The sequence below is a fragment of the Grus americana genome, chromosome 7, assembly GCF_028858705.1.
Source record: "Grus americana isolate bGruAme1 chromosome 7, bGruAme1.mat, whole genome shotgun sequence".
Lineage (NCBI taxonomy): Eukaryota > Metazoa > Chordata > Aves > Gruiformes > Gruidae > Grus > Grus americana.
In genome coordinates, this window is record NC_072858.1 from 13,292,195 (window position 1) to 13,314,145 (window position 21,951).

Genomic DNA, 21,951 nt, shown 5'->3' on the forward strand with positions numbered 1-21,951 from the left:
AACGAGTTCCTCTTTCGACTCCACGACATTACTTCTGATTTGTTCCAGCACAGACAGATCAGAGCTCATGCATCCATCCTTTATGCAGCTGTTAAACCTCACCAGGTTCTTAACATTTAATTTGATATTTATTTATTCTTCTCTGTCTAATATTTGAAATTCAAAAGAGCTGGCTCCCGTATTTCTGTCCAAGATTATCCAGACAGAATTATATGCATGAGACTTCGCACACACAGTGAATCTGACACATCCCATAATAGGCAGCTACATCACATGGCTTATGAGACTAATACATTCAGGACATATCAGTACTCCTACATATATGTACCAAGCAAACACTCTGCATAGTCCATCGACCATATGCTGGACACGGTGGATTTAACACACCTTCAGCTCAGAGGTGTGTGCTGTGAATCTGAAGTGTCTGCGTGTTACTCGAGTACTACATGGACTTGATCCATGCCCAGTTTCTGCAGCCGCTTATGACAAGCTGCTGGACAGTCAGACATCCTGCAAGTGTGATGCAAAAAAGAGGGGAAGTGATAGACCACCTGTGAAAGGGAGAGTCTCCTGCCCAAAGCAGCAGCAATGTTCAGTGTGTATATTTAACATTTTTTAAAAGTGCGGGGATATGATTTTCACTTCAAACACCCATTAAGCTATAATTAAACATTGCTAAGGATAGTCAAGGCACTTGAAGTATTACATATGCATACATGCATGCGTTTGTATACACACATACACACAGACTTTTTTTTAAACTCGAAGCAATTAGCAGCTATTAGCTTGAGCCGCTCACTGCTAATCTGAGGCAGAGGAATGCGCACACCAGGCAGATGTCCTCACTGCAAGCCCAAGTTTCTAAACAGAGCAGCCTTGCTTTAACACAGGTGGGAGCTGTGGAATGAGAAACTTCTATAAGGCCTCATGCTAGCCTTAAAGAATTGGATGCTCCACAATACCCTCAGCCACAGACACAAACTGCCAGATTAAGAGAGTCTCTCTAAAATACTCCTTGGAGAGTAAAGCATTTACCAACTGGAAAGCCATTGCCTCTAGTCAAACCACAACTTGCTAAGTTGCAAAAGCTACATTCAATGTTTTCTAGCAGCAGGTCTCCCCATGATGCCAAAGGAAGCAGTAGCAGAGGCTGGGTTTCACATAGGAATGAGGGGAGCTGTGGCTCCCATAGCAATTGGTCATCTCCAGAGCAGCAGACTCCCCTACTCACAGGAGGAAAAGTCTACCAATGTTACTCAAGTGCATGCAGTTTCCATATTGCAGTCCTCCACCTAATCCCAGCACAGAATTATCAGCCTTCCCACTTAAACTCCCATTCCTAAGAAAATTTCACAATAAACAGAGCAGAACTTTCTTATAATTTGGATACATTCAAGAAAAATGTTCCCCCAAGGAAGTAAAATAGGAGCTTAACATAACTCAGTCTTGCTCAAAAAGGGAAGCATATGTCTTTTCTGTACCACCTGGATCCAAGCTCCATCTCATCTCATTCCCCCTCTTCAACATTAGTGACAAGCAGTTATCATCATCATGTCTGTATCTCTGTGTCTCCTGAGCTTTCTACAACCTGGAATCACTGCAGCCTGGCTCCCAGTTTTCACCCAAATGGCACTTCTTCAGGAAGTATTCTTCCATACCATACTATTCATTCTCACACTTCCACAGGTATGAAATTGGGAGAGATGGCCTTGTTCCATCGAGCTCATGTATTCTCAGAAAATCTCAAAACCAAGTAGTTTCTCGTTCAATTTCTGTCACTTTCTCCTCATCTCCAAAATTATCATCAACTAGCTGAAAAATTTAGAGCCATCTTCCACTTTGAGGTTGCCCTGTAACATCTTTTTCCACACTCTCTGCTATTTTACCTCCTACTGCAAATCTTTGTTCGCTCCATTAGCATTACTTGACTGTCAAATCAGCATAAACCTTTCCATTTGTTAAAATGATCACTCACACCTTTCCTTTGTTCTTCTCTGTTTTCTCCAATTCATCCCTAGTTTCTTTGTATTTTCCAAGTAGCCATAACAACAGCGTTAGAGCCTCTGTGAAACCCACAGACCCTTATGATTATTGATCATTATGAACTTTCAAAACATATCAGATTCACCATGAGACAAGCGATGAGCAGAGAGATCACCTGTTTCATCCCAGACTGCATAGCCAATCTATAGCAGGCAGGTATAGACTCCCAGCTCTTATGACTTGTGGTCCCATGCACTTGTCCTAAGAATATGCCTCCTCTCTTGCACAGAACAAATACCTCACACAGGCAGAATTTGTGTCACATTCGCATCAAGCCAACGTACCTGGATGAAGATATATTCGTCCTGAACAACAAGGGAGCTGATGTCAATGGAGCGCGAAAATGGCCCACTCCTTTTGGTCTCAGAGCACTCCTGGATCCGACAGGTCAAATAGTGGGTGTCTGTAATGGGAGAATACATATGCATGAGAAATGCCAAGGCAGGAGCCTGTTGACTGCAAATGTCATCAGTAGCTCAAAAGAAGGTCTCTGAAGGGAAGTCCCTTAACCTCATCTCCAACTAGCTAGACGTTATTGCATGATCTACCTCTGGCATTTAGAGCTGGTACTGCTCTCTGGAGTCAGGACTTCGTCACACTTCCACACCCACCATTCCCTTCCCTGTTGTGCAGATATCCCTCAGGCGACTGGAATTCAAACCATAAATGGAGGGTACAAATCATAAATGCATGAGAAAACTGATGATGAGACCATATAGAGCAGAAGAAGAATCCAAAAGCCACACAGGTAGAATTTATTGATTCCACTACCCTGCTAGGAATTATATGCCCATCCTCGCCCCTGAAATACCCTAGCCTTGATGACAGATTTTAATTGTGGTAGTAACACACAAGGAGAAAGAAAAAAAAAAAGGCAAAAAAAAAAAAAAGCCCAAACAAGGACTATTAACTTTAATTTATTTTGCTGTGAAAATGACAAGCATCTCCCAAAATTAAGTCTTTATAGTCAACATAGGCCAGGTATGAAAATGCCACGGACATGAAATAGCATAACTAGCTGAAGAGTCTCAACAGTAGTTATATACACCGCAAGAGGCATCAAATGCTTCTGTCTAGAGAGAAGATGAGAAGACCATCACACTAATGCGATGCCCTGCCAGTCCTTGGCGTTGCTTGAGAGAAGGAACAGGACTAGAAGAACATGAAAGAGAGAAGGCAAAGGCAGACATATAGAAAGTTGCTCAGAGATGCAAGAAGAGATGTGCCCACCTCCAGAAAGTTGTTAGGGGTTATAAGGGATTAAACGTTATTTCATTCAGGCTAAGAAAGGATCGCAAGAAACAGAACAATCAAGACACTGTGTCTCTGGATGTATGTAATCTATATATGCCATCTCTGACTTCCAACTGCTCTTCTGAAAACAGCAAATTAGGGAGAAAACGAAAATACAACTAAGATGATGGCTGCACTGATAAAAGGGTCATATCTTTCTTTTACACTGCAGCACTTCTACAGGCTTCTTAGATTCACCCACTTGTTCGCTTTTCTACAAAGGGTGAGGACAGACCATCAAGGGCTGGGGTAAGCCTGGTGCAGTGATTTTAGTCCACAACCACACCTATTAACAAGGACCTTGTCAAACTGAGCCCAAAAGGATAAAAGTGAAATTTAGAAGGACAGTAACTAGCCTAGCAAAGCTCCTTATAGGATTCTCCATCCCATAAAACCTGCTATTGTCCTTAGTTTGTGTCTTTTCAGTGACAGCAAAATGTTGTTCAGTGGAAAGCACTGGGGGCATGACAGAAATCCTCTGACACTCAGCTAACTGCCCTCCCAGATTCAAAGACAAGATTCACAAACTGGCAGTTTCCCCTTCCATAGCTTTGTGCCACCAACAGACTCAAGAATGCAAGTCAGAGGCATTGATAACAAGAATAATAATTTTTAAAAAGATAGTCTAAAGAAAGTCACAACCAAGCCTTAATCTAATAAAGGTTCATGCCCAGTTGCATGCCTGAAGGTCCATGTTTAAAGGCTGCAGAGCTGGTTCTGAGTTGAGGCAATTCCAGGTTAAGAAGGGCTACACGGCTGAGTCAGAGCAGGTCGCATAGGTGTGGCGCAGCAGTGAAAATGTAGTCCCACTGATGGTGCTAAAGCAGCAGAAACTGTTGCTGGTGCCAGTTCAGAGTATCTGGAGGTAATTAAAGTGTATGGTGAAAAAAATCTGACCTAGAGACAGTGCCAAATAACTGGACTATCAGAGTTGTGCTTTCTCCCAGCATAAAATACCAGCAGCAGTAGAGAGGCTGGACTCTCAGCTGGGATAAATTAAGGTTCTTCATCAAGTGATACATACATAGTTGGTCCAGAGCTGCTATTTACCTCCTCAACATGGAATCTAAGACACCTTAGCAGTGGATAAAAACAAATTCTCAGAAAACAAGAGGGTCTTATATATTGCCATGTTACCCAAAGAGCTCAGCAGCCTTGACTTGTTCTTTGAGGTAGCACTAAAATTAGGCAGAACAAGGAGGAGAGGTCAGGAGCTGTATTTTTAGAAGCTCATTCCCTCCGGTATGTTCTCCCACACAGTCGCCTGGATATTCTTATCCCTCCAAAAAGGGGATAATTTGCTGCTGCTGAGTGACAGAATGGGAAGAGGAATAAAAACCTGTCACAAATAAATGCAAATAAATCACAAGTGTTGACATGACAACTAGCTTCCTGCCTATCGGGAAATGTGTCATTTTGAGTGTGTTACACCAGCAATCTAACATACTCAAAGAATGGCACCTGATTAATATTCACAGGAAGCTGGTGGTGGAGAAGGAGGGTAGCTCACTACCCATTTTCCATTTAGTCTCTTGTTCATTTATTTTCATACATTTTACCACACAAGGCCTATGAAAAATACCACAGACAAAAAAGTTATCTTCAAACCTGTCTGCCTTTGGACCAAAATAAGTTCAAGTCTTGCTTATCTTCCTGCTACCCCACAGAAAATGAAAAATAATTCCCTTTAAAATATGTTTAAAAAAAAACATGTAAAAAATATGACAGCACCCAGTTCACATTTGTGTGTAACTGGAAGCAAGAAACTACCACAAGTCGCTGCTCAGGCTTCTTGAAGGGTATGATCCCTTCATGAGCTGTGGTCCCATTCACAGAGCAAATCTTCCCCTATATAGAAAGTACAGAGCTCCACAACAAAAATGCCAATTAAGAGAGAAGGGGGCATCCTAACTTCCAAGCTGTTATCTCCCTCTTCTCAGGAGGGAGTTAATTTTTCAGCCGTTTTGCACAGCCACAAGGAAAAAAGACGGTCGCCCGGAGAGGCAGGTAGAATGTGCCCAAGCTATGCCCTTAAAGCCTTGTTTACCTTTTACTGGGAGATGCATGCCTTAAGGGAGGTTGGCTTCTACCTAGGGATTATTTCCAATTCATATATCAACCCATGCAACACCAGAATTAGAGGGTTTGGCTTTTTTTTTTTTTAAATTATGTTCCACTGCAAAATGAGTTGAAAAGAGCTCCCTATTTTCTAGACAGCCTCAAAAACTTCTTATGTTTATAACCCAACATCCAGCTACTTTCTCATCCCATCTGTGAAGGAGGCAATATGGACATGAAGAAGCCTGGAAGGTCTGCTGCAGCTCAAATCCCAGCATCCATACCTCTGCACAAACCCTTCCCACCAACTTAACTCACTTAGGATTAGGGAATGGCTTTCTCAGATGTGCAGCCGTTTACCAGTTGAAGAGCTCAAAACACCTCCCCATTGCTAATTAACATAGTCTCCCATCTTGAGAATGTGAAGTGTATTTTTACCCTTTTTAGAAGTAATAAAATTGAAACAATTTCTTGAAATTTGCAGTGATAAACTAGTGAAATAAGTCAAGCTACTAAGTCTTTTCTTTGTCCACCAGCCACAACAGCTTTGGTGGGAAGCAGTAGCACAAGGGGCTCTCTCTGGTGGGTAACCCCCAAAGATGTGGGTCCCTGGAGGGAGACACTGAAAACAGTCAAACCTGTCCCTGTGCTGAAGGCTGCAAAGGGCAGACCTATGTGCAGGTTCTCGTGATGTACAGAGACACAGGACAGCAAGTCCTGCTCCTTCCTGGCAGCCTTAACAAGGCAGCTAAAAGCAGGGATGACTGGCCAGCATGGCTAACAGGGAGAAGGGCAGCTGATGGAAACAAGTTGCATTGGTAGACTGGCTCAGTTTAAGTCAAGTCCTGGTGCCAGGCAAGATTTAAAATCATAAACTGCCAATGAAGGTTATCATAGGAGGGAGGAAAAACTAGCTGGCCTCGACAATCATTCTTCCAAAGGACTAGAGGCTCTAGAAATGTAGACAGGACTGTAAAGTATTCCCCAGGAATTAGTTACCCTGCTTTATCTTTCTGGTTAGGATTTCTGCCCCCTCCTTTTCCCTTTAATTAAAATACCATTTATTGCATCATATCTGTGAGGGAGATTATCTTACTGAACATCAGAAAGTTTAATATATTTTATCCAAGAGTGCTAGTGGGTGCTCATGTCAGTGTATTTGTAATAGTTCCCTTGCATCCAACCTTGTCCTTGTTGCTGCCTGTTACACCCAGGCAGAAAGTACAGTGCCCAAGGCTCCTACACATTTTTATAATTTAAAAATGCAAGCCTAGATTATTATTCTGCTACAATAGCTCTGCCAAGATGTCGAAAAAATGTGAAAAACTTCATCTGCTACAAAAGACAGGAACAGCTTGAGATCAGCTAGGCACTGGAATTCACAGCATCTTGCAAATATTTAAGGAGACTAGGCACTGGGACAGATTTTTTTCAGAGACCCCACCATTCATAAGGACCAGATAGATAAAAACCACGGGGCAACACATCTTGGAGGACAGTGAACAGGACTTCCACTTCACAGCATCAATAGCTTATTGATCGCCCTGACTCATTTATGGATGAATGAGACTCTGGTATGTTCCACCACCTGTTCCCAGCCACAGAACGTATTTTAGGCTCTAGTGTCTGAATTGGTATTAGATACGTTCTTGAGTCTCATTACTGTTGAAAGGGGAAAAAAAATCATCAAGGTCAGGAGTCTAATCCTAAATACCACTTCTCCCATAACACTTTTAAATTTTTTTTTTTTTTTAATAAAAAGCATGGAGGAAAACAGAAAAGGAAGAAAGACAAATGCCCCCTCTAGAAGAATCATGTACTTTTAAAGTGCCCAAGGATATTGAAGAACTGAACAGAGCAATGGGAATATTCAAATCTACATCTGTTAATGCACCAGAGAAGTGACTGAGCCACCAGACTGACCTAAGAGGCATTATAAAAGCCTCCCCTTCCTTCTGCCCGCAACTGAGGAAAACTTTCATCAAAAAATTTCTGATCAAGAGGAAATAACTGCAGGGACCCATTTTCCAGCAGGTGTGCATGCCTCAGCCATTCACTGAGAGCATGAAGGCCCATTTTGGTTACAAAGCCAACTAGGAGAAAAGTTCAGCCTCCCATTCCTAAGTACACAGAGCTGTACCATTTCACACCAGGTGAGGCTATAGCTTTGAGGCAGACAATGTTTTATAATACAAACTAATATCGTTTTAAGCCTTGCCTTAAAAACTCTAAATGGAGCAACACGGGGTTTTTGTGTTATGCTTGGCTGGGAGAAGAGTCATTCTGGTGCTGTGCCCCAGCGGGACATGCCAGCAGGGCCACCACAGCCCGCTGGGTCCCGCCTGTGCCTGCTGTCTGCTGGGACGATGGCTTGCATAGGCCTGTTCTGCTGACACCACTGGTTTAAGCCTGACTTTCAGTGAAACCCTCAATACCATCAAGTGCCAATTTCAAAGTGCTGAATTTATACACTAAAACAAGAACAAACAGCAAACCCCCGAGGAAACAAGACCTGAAGGAACAGAGTTGTCTGTGAACCGGGGAGACATCTTTCAAACGAAGCATTTACATCCTTGACACATCCAATATTCAAATAGCTGGGTGAGCAAGTTTAAACTTAGTTTGAAAACAAACTCCATCAGCAGCTTGTTTGCTTACTTGCTTTTTTTTTTAACTTGCTTTTGGCCACTTCTCCCAGCATCCCTGCAACAGCACGCACAGCAGCAAAGGCACTGAAGAAGCCTCCCTAGCTTGCCCACCCACCTGCCGGCCTGTTTTGCTTTTTCCACATATTCAACAAACAGCTGTCACCCCCAAGCTTTTATTGCCTGGTTATTTATTCAGCTGCCATCACTAAATAGCAGTGGGAGGCCAATGAGTGATTTTAGAAGATCCACAGCCTCAGAGAAGCCACCCTGATAGACAGGAGCTTGTTCACACAGCATCTGGCCTACGCAGCACTTGACAAGAACAGAAAAAAGTTTGCAACGAACAAAAATGAGGCCTTTTTCCTCCCAGAAATCCCTTACAACCTCAGTCCTGTACTGCTTTCTACACTGTCCCTGTAGTGTAAAAGGGACACATGTCCCATTGATGTGTAACACTGAGCTGGAGTAAAGCTGGCTTCACCCCAGGAGCAGATGCACAACCATGCCGTAATTCCTGTGAGAAATACCTACAACACTTTGGAGAGAGCAATGGAAAAAGTCATTTTATTTCTAATACTCTCTTCTTCATTGGCAGTTAATTACATAGGAATCCATTGTACTGCAAATATGTCTAGTTTCATTTCAGTGAGGGGTTAAGAATTTTTTAATTTTTTTTTTTTTTCTTACTTCAGATCCAAGCACCTTTTCAAAGCCTGCAATGTTTTGGTATGGAGCACCTATTTCTAAGCAAAACTGAAAAATCCTTTCAATATGAGAGAAAGGGTACCTGAGGCATAAGGACATTCTGGACAGAGGAGAATATGACTGTAGGCAATTTCTCAAATTCCCAGGTACAACCTAGCTGTTCTGAACACCTCTGGAAATGCACAGAGGCTGTACTGCACAGGGCTGGTAGCCCAGCTCTTTATGATTCGTGTAAAATACACGATACTGCAACAGCTAAATAGGGAACAAAATAGATGGCTCCTTACCCCAACAGATGGTGCTTCTGCCCAGCCTCTCCACAGACACAAGCCCTGCAGCCTCTGAATTTCCCCCCAGGGGCTAAGGATAAGAGTATGCCTCGTATCAAACCCCATGATCCACATCTTTCCCATCAATTAAAATGTAAACGGGGAGACAAAATGAGTAAAGTGAATTTCCATTCCCACTCCACTTCTGACTCAAAGCCCACTTTGTCAGTGTTAGCTGCAGGCACTCACGTCCATCAGCTGTTCGGGCTTCCATGTGCACAAGGTCAGGTTCTTTATCCAAGCCCGTCACTGACCTGGGGAGAGAGAGAAAGATGGCAGCTGGTTAGATAAAAGGCTGCAGTTAGACAGAGGGTGAGGGAAAGCAAAACCAGTTCAAGTCTACCTTGTGACACCTGGTACGTAGGTCCCTACCTCCTACCAACTTGTCTCTTTTGTGTTTCTACGAAGGCCACTCCCAGGGGCCATATACTAACCTTTAAGATAGACAACTTCCCAGCTGCTGGTGAGTGAATCTGCCTATCCCTTGTCTACAAGACCAAGACTACAATGATAAGCCCTGTGGTGGCAAAGCAAGCTGGCTCCAAAATCCAGCAAAACCAGAGCTCTGTTTTAATGCTGAAGGAAAGAAGAGGGCACAGCAGCCTCATGCTTATAGACAGCAAATTAAAAAGGGGTTTTATTTGGCTCAATAGTGACATGAGAGACTGAGTTTCCTGACCTGCTCCTGGGTTTGCTGGGCAATCCTGCTATTGTTTACACCACTTTCCCCATCTTCAAAAGAAAAAACAATGACGCACATATGCGTGCTGAAGTTCTTATAAAAAAAATGTGAGAAAGTATTCGTCATTCACCCCATGATTCCATGCCATGGTCCTTGATAATCATGAAACAAGGCATGATGAATTTCTTTAACCACACTGGTTGAAACCCAAGAACCTCAAGTCAAATCTTCCTGTGCATTGTTATTTTACTCCCTAAAAATGTTTTGCAAGGCACATTACAAAGATAGTTTTCCTCCTGGCATAGAGAAAGTCAAGCCCAGAACAGAAATGTTATTATTAGTGTCCTGGCTGATAAGAATCACTGGGAGATGAACATTTAGTCCTAGCAAAGGCTGGCAGGGGAAAAAAAAAAATCCATAGATGTCCACGTGATTTATGAACCTGCTTCTCCTGAGTTAACCAAGGGGTTAGATTAAAAAGGGACAACGACAAAAATCAGTTTCTAATTTGGGGGAAGCTGAATTTGATACAGTAGATTGTAAATAATAGATTCCCTCCAAGCCAGCCAACGTTCACAATTCCCTAATGTTCTGAAACACTTTTATTACAATCTTTTGCTGCTTTCATTCTTGGGGCATCAACAGCTAAAACATTTGGAGAAAAAAAAAAAAAAAGAGAAAAGAAGAAGAAGAAGAAGAAAAAAAGAACAAACAAAATACCGACGCTCTGATACATTTTTGTGGATCTCACAAAAAACATAGCAATTGAGGCAATGACAAACATACATATGTGCTGGAGTTCAGCTAAGATCAGCCACAGTGCTGCAAATGCCAAAACAACTACATTATGACCCACTGTGTAGGTAACTGAAACTGGCACTGCTTGTTAACTAGAGCACCACATCAATAGTGAGTCCATTCACAACACACTGTGAATTGTGGCCAAAAAAACCCAACACAACAAAACAAAGCTGCACAGGCAGAGCTTTCATCATTCCACTCGCAGTGAGAAATAGTCTGCTCCTTAATCGCTACCATCGGTTTCAGGGTGATCCCACAAGGAAGAAAGCGCTGTTTGTTATCAGTAAGGATGCCAGAACCGGCCTGAGTCCCTGTGACTATGTAATTATCAGGGTCAAATCTTCCGAACATCTGGACACAGTTAAAAGTGACTAGGACAAATAAAACAATCCTTAAAATGTCAGTGAAAACCATTATGGTGTGCAGCAACATTATTTCCCTATATATATATAAATAAAGGGCACACATCTTTCTACTCCACAGAGGTTTTCTGCCTTTTTCCCATAAGTAGCCCTAAATGCTGTAATTTCAGCTGTTCAGCAATCATGACCCTCGCCTTTGACACAGTACGTGCTTACCAACATACCTATCTATCACAACTTTATCAAAGGCAAGTGGTAATTTCAGCACTTCTAGGTACAGGTTGGGAACACATTAGGGACCTGTCCCACAGCCCTTCCCAAGAGGCTTCACACTGAAATCCAGCCTTCACCGTGGAGTCCCCACTCTGCAGGCTTCCTTCTGGAAGCCAGACACCAGCCTTCTACCCAGGGGCATTTGCTGTGCCCTGACGGCACGATGCCAGCCTGCCTCACCTGCTCCCCAGCCACCTCCTGGGTCTCTCCCCTCCAGAGACTGTGCCGTCCCCTGCAGCAATGGGACAAAACCTACTCCTGGCCCAGGTAATAGGAAACATCAGTCTGCCACAACACTGTTCTTTTTAAAAGGGACTGGAATTAGAAGAACCTAAGTATTTCCAAACAAAATTCAAAATACTTATTACCATTGTGTAATTGCATACACGAGCTCTGTGGATCTACTCATAATGCCTATTAAGTGAGCACCAGGGGATGATAGGAGTCTCCTGAAACATGTCATTCTAGCTTGAAGTTCCTCCCCAGTGCCATCTACTTGTTTCCTTAATTAGTTTTGACAAGCCTGATGGTTCTTTTCAGAACAACAATGACGACGAAAAAAGGACCGGTATACAGCACCCCCCTAGTACTCTTCTGCTCGCCAAATATTGTACTTCAAGTGGAAAAGCTCACAAAGCAATCTCCTGCAACCCAAAAGCAAGACAAGCTCCTCTTATCTGCAGGCAGATAACAAGCCCGTAAAGTAATGCATCGGTCATCCTTCCTTCTCCTAAACCAAGTCGCTCTCTTATATCAAAGACTCTGATTGCAAAACAAATCCCCAATCAATGCTGTTTCTTCATGCCTCGCCTCACATCTGCTCCCACTGGCAAAAAACATAGCTTTGCTCTGCAGTGCTCTGACTCCTGAGTACGGGTATTTTCAGTAAATGGTCTCTCATCATTTGTGTGGAGAAGCTTTACATGAAGAATGCAAACAAGTCAGGCAGTGGAAAGATGTGAATGCAGGTCCTGGAGCACGGCTGCAAAAATGCACACACAGACTGTAAAGCTATTCCTTTATCCCATGTAATAATTTCTCTGGTCTTGAGAACTCACTACAACAATCTCTCAGGTCTGGCAATACAAGAGCAGCAACAAAACAAGACGACACACCTTCACAGCCTTATATTTTCTCATACATTATCTCTCTGAAGAACATTTGGAGGATGCACTGCTCAAAACTATTTAAGCAGCCAAAGAATGAGGAGGAGAGATATCAGCATCCCCTGACTTACTCTTTCCCTTACATGTTCTCTACAGCCAAGCAGAGCCCACAGAGTGGGTTGGCTGGGAAGAGGTTTCATGGCTCTCTGGGCTGATAAACAGCTCTATTTCAGAGGCTTACAAAGACAATAGTATTTAGTAACATTCAGAAGCCTAAGCTAAGCTTGAAAACAGTTTTCCTGCCACATGGTCACACCTCAGGCTCCATGCACAGCTCAGATCTATGTTTTATACGTGCACAAACTCCAGACAGCAAAAACTAAACCAAGGTCCGCAGAATGCACCCGGGTGTGCTGCTGCCCTGGATGGCCATAGGGAGGGAAAAAGGGCACTCTCACTGGGAGAAACCATGCTAAATCAACATCCTCCACCATCCCTATTCATTTATCACCACTCGGATGAGAAAATGCTGAGAGCATGCAGGCAAAAGTGACAGGAAAGGTCATTTTTTTCTGCTGACACGTTCCCTGACTGCTGCAAAGGCAGTTTTTGAAATGTGGACCCTGCAGCCAGTATTGCTGCTGGCGCAGGATCATCGGCCAATTAAGAATTCAAACTACCTCTGAATCCCATTAGGAAGAAAGCAATAGTTACTTTTTCTCTACCTTCTCCTGCTGCTTTTCCTTCTTCGTTCTCATGGCAGCTCTTGGTTTTCACAAGATCTTTCCTCCCTTCTTTTCAGAAGAGGATTGTGTGTTCTTGAAAGCTGAAGGATGGATAGGACCCTGGCAAGATCCTTATCTCTATCTTAAGGGAAGAGCATTGTGCATGGATGCACATTTACTAGGCCGCTCTGCTAATATTTCATCTCTGACTGGGAGGGACAGCAAGCAAGAAGGGCAAGAAAAACACAGTATTCTGTACTGTAAGTAGCTATTCCTGAAATGTTTTTATCTAAGATATTATATAGTTCAAAATGAAAAATGCTAGCCTATGAAAAAAAGGGAAAAAAAGGAAATGCACAGACTCTGAGTTACCTGCCTATTGCATACCTCAGCTTACTGTTTCTACCAACTCTACTGCCTTTCCATGGAATAAACTATTTTTGCATTTTTTCTACTCATTTTCCAGACATCAGGCATTTAACGATGAAATACAGCACTGAGATTTAGCTACTCTAGCATCTTAGATCAAGAATGCTGAGCAATTCAGCCTGCCTGCTGTTGATCCTTGCTCCTTAAACCATCAACAGAGAATAAGAGATGCTCTATTCCTCCATCTCCTGGACCCATTAGCTTGCACAGTGGAGGTGAGTATCACTGGACATCAGCAACATTTCAGTCAAGGATTTACAACAAGGTAAAAAAGTCAGGTCACAGAGATCAGCCTTTCAAACTTGGTCTTGAATGTGCTGAATTGAGTGTTTTGCCAGGGGTGTGCCTTGTTTCTGACCAGTCAAATCAGCATTCACCAGCTCTGGCTTTGAAAACAAAATTAAAACTTTTACAATGAATTGAGACTTTCCCAAGATGATGACTTGGAAACTCATTTTTGCAGGTTCCGATGTCAGACTGAAGGCAATTGTCAATGCTCATGTAAAGAGACGAAGGAAACAGATGGAGGCTACTTAGCAGGATGTTGTGCAGTAGATAAGGGCTAGAAATGGGAAGGAACAAGGCACATTTATTGTGCAATAATACATAAAGGGGGAAAAACACATCCTCTTGCTGTAGGCAACTGCAGTCAAATTAGTGGATGTTGCCAATTAGTCTGCTGCAATTTTAATTGTATCCTGCCCCAGAAGTGAATAAACACTTCTGCATGGTACCAGGCAGGCAGCGCATGGGACTAACTTACACAAGCAACAAAGAGGCCTGTCTCTCTGGGCAGATGGGAGCAGAAGCTGATCCATACAATTCCTGCTCAGCTGATCTGGATCTTTTCACATAGCGCCATTGCTAAATTATACATACCTTTCCAACACGGGCCAACAGGCTACCTTCTCCATCTGATATGGCATCGCGTTTGCCTAGGTATCAATAACGGCAGTTATCTTCGGGTTGTCAAAGGGATTCTGTGTATTAATCTGTTATGAGCTGCAATCAGGCCTAAAACTAGATCCATCAGGCATTAACTCTGCACACGTAAAACGGCCAATGTGCACACAAGCTGCATACACCCCAGGCTGACAACATGCCATAAACTACCCTACTTAAGAACGGATACAAATATTGAACTGTTGGGGGAAAGAATGTATTTATTAAACACATAAATACAGTACTATTCCCTGTGGCTGAACAGGGGGAGGCACTGCTGGATGGGCTAGGATGTGAAGAGGTCTCTGAAGAGTTATGGACAAAATCTCCTTGCACAGCATATCTCAAATGAAACTTGGAAAAAAGCTGGGCAGGAGGATACTGTAAGAAAGTGTCTTAGCCAGGTCTCTGGAGCTTTCTACGTCTTTTCCAGTGCTACTTTCCATGATGCTACAATTCTGGACATCGGCAGAAGTAATTGTTGTGAGACTTCGCTTGCAAGATAAGGCAAAAAATTTGCCAAGTGTTTATTCTCAGCTAATTTCTTTTCAGCAGAGCCAATCCTTTTTAAAAGGTCCCAATGAATTTTAAGGTCGTGTTCTGTCTGGTATCTCAAAGGAAACAAAACTTCAGTGTTCACAGCCTCTGCATGGGTTTCCATATGTGCACAGATGTGTCTGCCCACCTGCACCTCATCCCTACTACCTGCTGAGTGTCTAAACCAATTACCTGTAAACTCAGTGGATTAGAGGTCCCAGAACTACAAAGTCACTACACACAGTTGTTTCATGGATAAAGCAGACCAGGAAGAGGAAAGATGTCCAAATCAATCTCTTCCTTGAGGGAAAAGGTGACATTTAGGCTTAACCATGTCACTGATCACTAGAGAATCCACACAAGATAATAGGCTTTGCTGCACACAGAAACACTTTTCCTCTTCCTAGTACTTAAAAGGTGATTCTTTATATCACAGAAATTAATAGCAATGGGAAAGAAATGCCACTGAACCTAAGAATACTTTTAACTTATGTTTAATCAACAGAACAAACCTGCTATTGATTCATGTTTTTTTTCTTTTCCCTGTATGCTAATACCAAAATCTAAGTAGAAATAATTCTGTGTCTAGTTCTCATCCAGTTAATAGGTCTTGAAAGTCCTCTGGCATTTCTTCCCCAACCTATACCATAAACCCCAAGAAACATAACCAAATTTTTGTGAAATAAGTTCAAAAAAACTGCATGGGTAGAAGGGTGATGATCCTTACTCACAGCCCTGTCAAGGTTTGAAAGGGCCAACAGCACAGGCAAGGCCTGTGCTGGAGGTGGCATCTTAATTTTCCAGCCTGAAATAACTTCTCACGGGGACTGAGACTCACGCAGGGAGCAGATCTGTCAGCCACGCCGAGCCAGCACTCATAGCGGTGTGCTCCCAGGTGCAGTCGCAGTCCTGCTGCTTTTTTACGAACTAAATAAGCTACTCCCTTGCAGCCTGCTGCTCCTGACTCATCAGCGTACAGCCGATCCGGGCTATATAAAAGCAGCCCTGAGGGCTTATCCAAATTGAGTAAGAAGCCTTTTTTTACCAAGTCCTAGCAGCACCGGCATTGGGGTATGATGGAATTAATGAAACATCAGCTCATCAAGTTAAGATGTTACACTCTTGAAGGCGCCTCAAAGCTTCAGTGCATGATACACCATCAGCTCGCTGTCCCACATGCACCCAACACAGACCGGGATGCTTTGAGGAAGGCATTTCCAGAGAGGAGACAGGGGATTTACCCAGGATTAGAGGTCTGCAAACTTTATGGTGGACAAGTTTGAAACATATTCCAACAGAAGGGTTTGATTCTGTTTTGCTTTCTGAAGGAAGGGACACTTTTTGCAGGACACTTTTTCTTTAATATTCTAAATTTATTCTTGTTTCCTCAATGGACTTGAAAAGTACAATTTTTAAAACACTAAAAAATGACACATTTTTAGCTTTGTCTCCTTTCTCATCCTTTTGTTCCCCCACCATCCCTCTTTTTTTAGAATAGGAGAGGAAAAAATAGAAAAAATAGAAGTGGAAACCCTAAATGCAAAAAACTATTGTATAGAAAAGTCATTTCGGTGATCAAAATCTAAGCCAAATTAGGGGGGAGGGAAACCACTCCAAAGGAATAGTTCATTCTACGTAACCAAAAATCTTTGTTTCCTAATGGAAAATTTGGGAGTAGAACAGTTTACAGGGAGTGGGGGTTGGTGGCGGTGGCATGGTGTGGGGTTTTTTCAGCTTTTTGGAAAAAATAAATAAATCAGGGAAATGACATTTTCTAGCCAGCTGTGCTTTGTGCAGATCTGTGAAACTCAAGCGCAGAGTTTTTGTTTCTCTTCCAAGACCTATCACTGACATATTGAGTGACTTTCATCTCTTTCCCCACATTTGGTTTAAAATTAATTTAGTGCCTACTATATTATGAAGCCCAGTTAATTAATGTTTGCCCAGTGCTTGGTTATCCTTTGAAAATCATGTAGATGGGGAATTGCTATAGATTATTGCTGTGTTTTTTCAGGAAACGTGAATCAGCCCTGTTTCTGACCACTTTAGAAAAGCAAAGTACGTGCTCAAAGAAGCCATCAGCTCACCCCGTCAGTCCTGCAGCCAAGGACTTCACTGGAGTTGCTGTTTCCCTCCCTGGAAGGGAATGTTTAGAAGATTCAAAACATTCCTCCAAGTTTGTCTCCTAGCAAAAGTATCTTAAATGACCTGTTTGAGCAATATTTTACACCAAAATAAGGATTTTCAGTTCACTGTGTGTTTAATTGCCCTCATTCGTACGAACATTTTCTAACTGCAAATACGACAAGCCTGAAATTTTAAGGCTCAGAGATTCATATATTAACAGAGTCCTAGGCAGAACACAGTGCTCTGAAAAGCTTCTGAGTGAGGGCATAATTTAATAAATGAATGCAGCAGTAGATTAATAAAAATAAAACTTAAATTGTCCAAAGAGGGGATACCAGTATGAAACTTGGCACAGGCACAATGTATAGGATATGCTGATGAGCCCTATATGCCTATGGGCATTGTACATTGTATTAATTAAAGAAGGATGAGTCTCCACATTCCCTGTGGCAGAACATTGTGAAGAATCACCCTGGGATAACATCTAACATTCTGCAAATAAATTTGTGGTTCAGTTTATGCATTTTGGAGAAAGGTAGTATGAAAAACTAGGTTTCTGTCACAAACCTTTTCTGACAGTTTTTTCTCTGCATTTCAGATGCTAACCTGAAGAGAATAAATGGCTTATTTCATGCTTTGAATTTTAACTATCAGATAGGAAAGGAAGAGACAGAGAGAGAGAGAGAGAGGAAAGAAGAAAGGGAAGGAGGAGAAAGAGAATAAACTACTCTGTTCTGGACTAGCAAGCACAAATGCATCAACGTGTCTCCTTTCCCAAAAAAATCACACTCAATTAGCCACTGACAGTGAGATGCTCATTTGTCCCCACATCCACAAGAGGAAAAGACAAAGAAGCAGGAAACAAAAAGGATTCTGGCAGCAGACAGATATGCAAAGACAGGCTCTGTCTGTAGAAACAGCTATGATGGGTAAAAGCAACGGTGACTGGAGGTCTGCAGATCACCATGTATCTCGTGACAAGACAGGTTTGCATTCAAAACCAAAGCATCCTCCCAGACAGAATGGAGAAGAGATGAATAAAATGGCCACAGCCACTTGCAGGTCTTTCCATTAGTGGAAGAGTGACACTGTAGCAGGAGAGACCAGAGAAACTACGGAGCTTTTGTGGGTTCCTTTTCAAATTAGATGGATGCACCAACAAGACAACAAGGCTGCCCAGGGGGCTGAGCACTAGATGCACTCCCAGCTCTTCACAAAGGCAGAGCCCCAAAGTGTCTCCATCCCCCAAGCATTACCTTTTTCTAGTAAGAAAGCTCAGGGCAGAATACTGCAACAAGAGTCTGTGCTACCCACCTGTCAAGAGGTAAAGATGTATGGTCAAGCTGTTGGTAAATCAAGAGCTTCTCTTTGTTGGATTCTTAATCTCTTGTTATAGATGAGCAATAAAAGGAAAGAAAAGTACAAGGCCAAGTGAAAAGTAATACTCTGCTGTTTTCTAGCCTCAAGGCAAATTCCGAAGTGTCAACACACTGTTCAAATCTAATGATTTGTAGAAAGAAAAAAAAAGAATTCTGGAGAAACTACAGCAGATCCAGAAATGGCTTTAGGGAGTCACTATTACAGATTGCCCCTAAAATCAATATTATAATGGAACATGTCTCCTTCCCTCAAAGATTTTCAATCAAAATCTGTAAACCAAAAATATTGTGAGCAAAACCTAACAATCTTTCAGCACCTTTTGGCCAAAAACGTGGCAGGGCTTTTGGTTTGTTTTTCTTTATTTTTTCCAATAAAAAGTAGTATTTTCTCCTATGGAAGAAAACCCAGATCTACAGCAATCAGTTCTGAAGTCTACAGGTATTATTTATTATTTCCTCAGTCCTTGCTGGCAGTCACAGGTAGGTAGGTAGGTAGGTAGGTATCTCCCTCTTAAACTCAGCTACAGAACTTTTGATATTTCACTAAACATGGAAACGTGTCTGCATCCCATTTTTATTGCCATCTGCCCAACAGAGGACAATTATCTCTGAGATAATTACAGAGCTATGATAACCACTGCTATCTCCTATTCCAATTAGCTCACTACAAATACGCAAGTAAAACAGCCTCACTCACTGACTTCTCGTCCTTGTTCTGTATATGATCAGCAAGAGACAAGTTACCAGATCAACATTATTTAAAAGAACCTGTAGTGCAGCTAATAAGATACTCTTTCCTGCTCTTACATTCTGATGTAGCTTCGTGCTCACTATGCTTAACAATAGCAGAATTAAACTCACCTCATTCTACAGAGGAGGCTCAGGGGAATGCCAGGGAACGAAAGGATGGGAGTTTCAATTTCTTCTCTTGCCGAGAACGAATTCTGCCTCATATAACTGCTGATGAATTGTCGTTTTAAGAGAGTTTGTTAATTTCCAACAGGCAGAAGGCATAAAGAGGGACCTCCTTATCTTTAATGGATGTTATTGAGCGACACAAATGGCTCACGTTTAAATGAATGCAGAAACATCTTGTCTGTTTTGCTATGATAAGACTGTTCTTTCTGCACAGCATGGGTTCAGCTCCTTCTGTTAAATAAAGCAACTGTTTTTGTTCAACTTAATGGCAGGCAAACTTTGAAAGGTTCAGAGGCTGAATTCAGTTGTCAGAAAAGAGCTGGAATTTACCTGGGTCCTTCCTGATTCTTCTTGAGAAAATCTACCTGGAGTACTGTGCCCAGCTCTGGGGCCCCCAGTACAAGACAGACATGGACCTGTTGGAGGAAGTCCAGAGAAGGGCACGAAGATGACCAGAGGGCTGGAGCACCTCTCCTATGAGGACAGGCTGAGTGTGTTGGGGTTGTTCAGCCTGGAGAAGAGAAGGCTCCGGGGAGACCTTATAGCAGCCTTCCAGTACCTAAAGGAGTGTACAGGAAAGCTGGAGAGGGACTCCTAATAAGGGCATGGAGTGATAGGACAAGGGGTGATGGCTTTAAGCTGAAGGAGGGTAGATTTAGATTAGATATTAAGAAGAAATTCTAAATTTCTTCCTTCTTCTAAGGAAGAAAGGGTGGTGAGGCACTGGAACAGGTTGCCCAGAGAGGTTCTGGGTGCCCCCTCCCTGGAAGCGTTCAAGGCCAGGCTGGATGGGGCTTTGGGCAACCTGGTCTAGTGGAGGGTGTTCCTGCCCATGGCAGGCAGGTTAGAACTAGATGATCTTTAAGGTCCTTTCCAACCCAAACCATTCTATGACTCTATGCCTGAAGAGCTTTGAGGTATGACTGAAAATCTAGTTTCATGCAAAAATGGTCTCTGATAGTATCGATGTACTTATTGAGGATAAATTCTCCATTAGATTGCAACTTTCTCCAATGCAAGAATGCTTCCAGCCCCAGCTGCTGTAAAGAAACAAGAGCTGTAAGAACCCCAACAGAGGTGCATCTCTTGAAATCCAAGTGGGCCATTTGGGAAGAAGTCTCGGGCAGAGGTGATGCTGGGTTCAGGAAAGCTCCTTGGTCCCTGATGCCAGCAGGTGTTTTGCCACTGAATGAAATGGCTGGAAAATTATGTTCATAATCAGAGTATGTGAAAACGTCATTCCTAAACTGCTTAGAACAGTGGTGATTTTGAAGACAACTCCCAAATGTTTCTCTTCCAATCATCTGAAAGCCAGAAAGGCTCTCTCCCACACTGAAAATTCACCCATTTCCCAGAAACAGAGAGATTAGTGTGGTATAGAACAAAGGCCAAAACCTAAGCCAAATCCCACACAACAAAAAGTGGGAGAATATTCCTTGCTAGCCAGAGAGTGCAAAATAAGATACTAGTGTCAGCCCGGCAGCCTAGCTTTTGATTAGCTTTACCAAGCTACGACAGCATGGGAGATCCCCATATGCCTCAGGGAGATGCATTATTTAATATATTAATTAGAGGGCCGGCTTTCATCACTGCTTCCTACAAAGTATCACAAAGAATTACTCTGGGACTGTTACTGACAGGCTGAAATTAATTTGTGTTTGAGTTCATGTGCATCGGGGAGAGACAGAAGGAAGTCAGCCCAGGGAGGCTGCATGAGTCTGCAATACAGCATTTAAGCTTCCAACACTGGCCTGTGAAACACAGCGATGGAGTTTGGACATCTTGTCCCTGTTGCATGAGAGGGAAACAGATCCTTCCAGCATGCACTGTCCAGACAGACATGGGATCCAGTCCAGGCATCAATCTTAATTTTGAGAAATATTCAATGAATTCCTCCTTAGATCTTTCTTACTAGTGGCTTATTTGGTCTGCTCCAGTTTCAGACACTTAGTCACAAGAGAGTAGGGGGGATTACAAAGTGATCCAAGATTAGCAATGGGGGAAATAAGAGAAGTGACTGGCTCATGGGACATAAAGAAAGCTGACAGATGCGAGACCAAAGCAAAAGGCTTTTTGATGGCTGAATGCCCTAACTGCAGTACAATATATGACATTTAGTGATAAGCGTTAAATTTAAAACCAATGAACAGAAATATTTCACCTCTAACTTTTCCAGTCCTGGGGAAAAAAAAAAAAAATCACTGCCAGCCACAGTACATTGAAGTCATAAATATGGCTAACATCACAAATTGTACTAAAATCACAACAAATCACAAATTCTAAAAGCCAGATAGTATTTATGTAAGGATATCCATAGTTACAGTAGTGAAGAAGGGGTAATCATTCCCTCTGCAATATATGCTGTGTTTCTCAAGCAAAAGGAGGTTAGAAAGAAAAGTTCATCAAAGACATCTTATTCCAAAATTGCCCTTCCAGAAGGTATACACCACCCATTGGAAGAACTCATTCTGGCTGTGAAAGCAGACCAAGTTTCAGAGGCGATATATGAATTGTGAGTTTGCTATCACGTTGCTCCTTTCTTGTGCTTCATTTATGATGTAGTTCATGGGTTTTAAAGGAGAATTTAAAGTATT

General features: G+C 42.4%; 1 protein-coding gene across 2 annotated transcripts in view; it reads right to left on the bottom strand.

Moving 5' to 3' along the window:
* SORCS3 (sortilin related VPS10 domain containing receptor 3) overlaps nt 1-21,951 on the bottom strand; it is a 305,448-nt gene that overhangs the window by 81,661 nt on the left and 201,836 nt on the right. For both annotated transcript variants that reach the window (XM_054832651.1, XM_054832652.1), the window contains 2 exons: nt 9,266-9,330; nt 2,328-2,446 (listed from right to left, as the gene is read on the bottom strand). In XM_054832651.1, the coding sequence (XP_054688626.1) occupies nt 2,328-2,446; nt 9,266-9,330 (184 nt within the window). The remainder of the gene's footprint in view (nt 1-2,327; nt 2,447-9,265; nt 9,331-21,951) is intronic.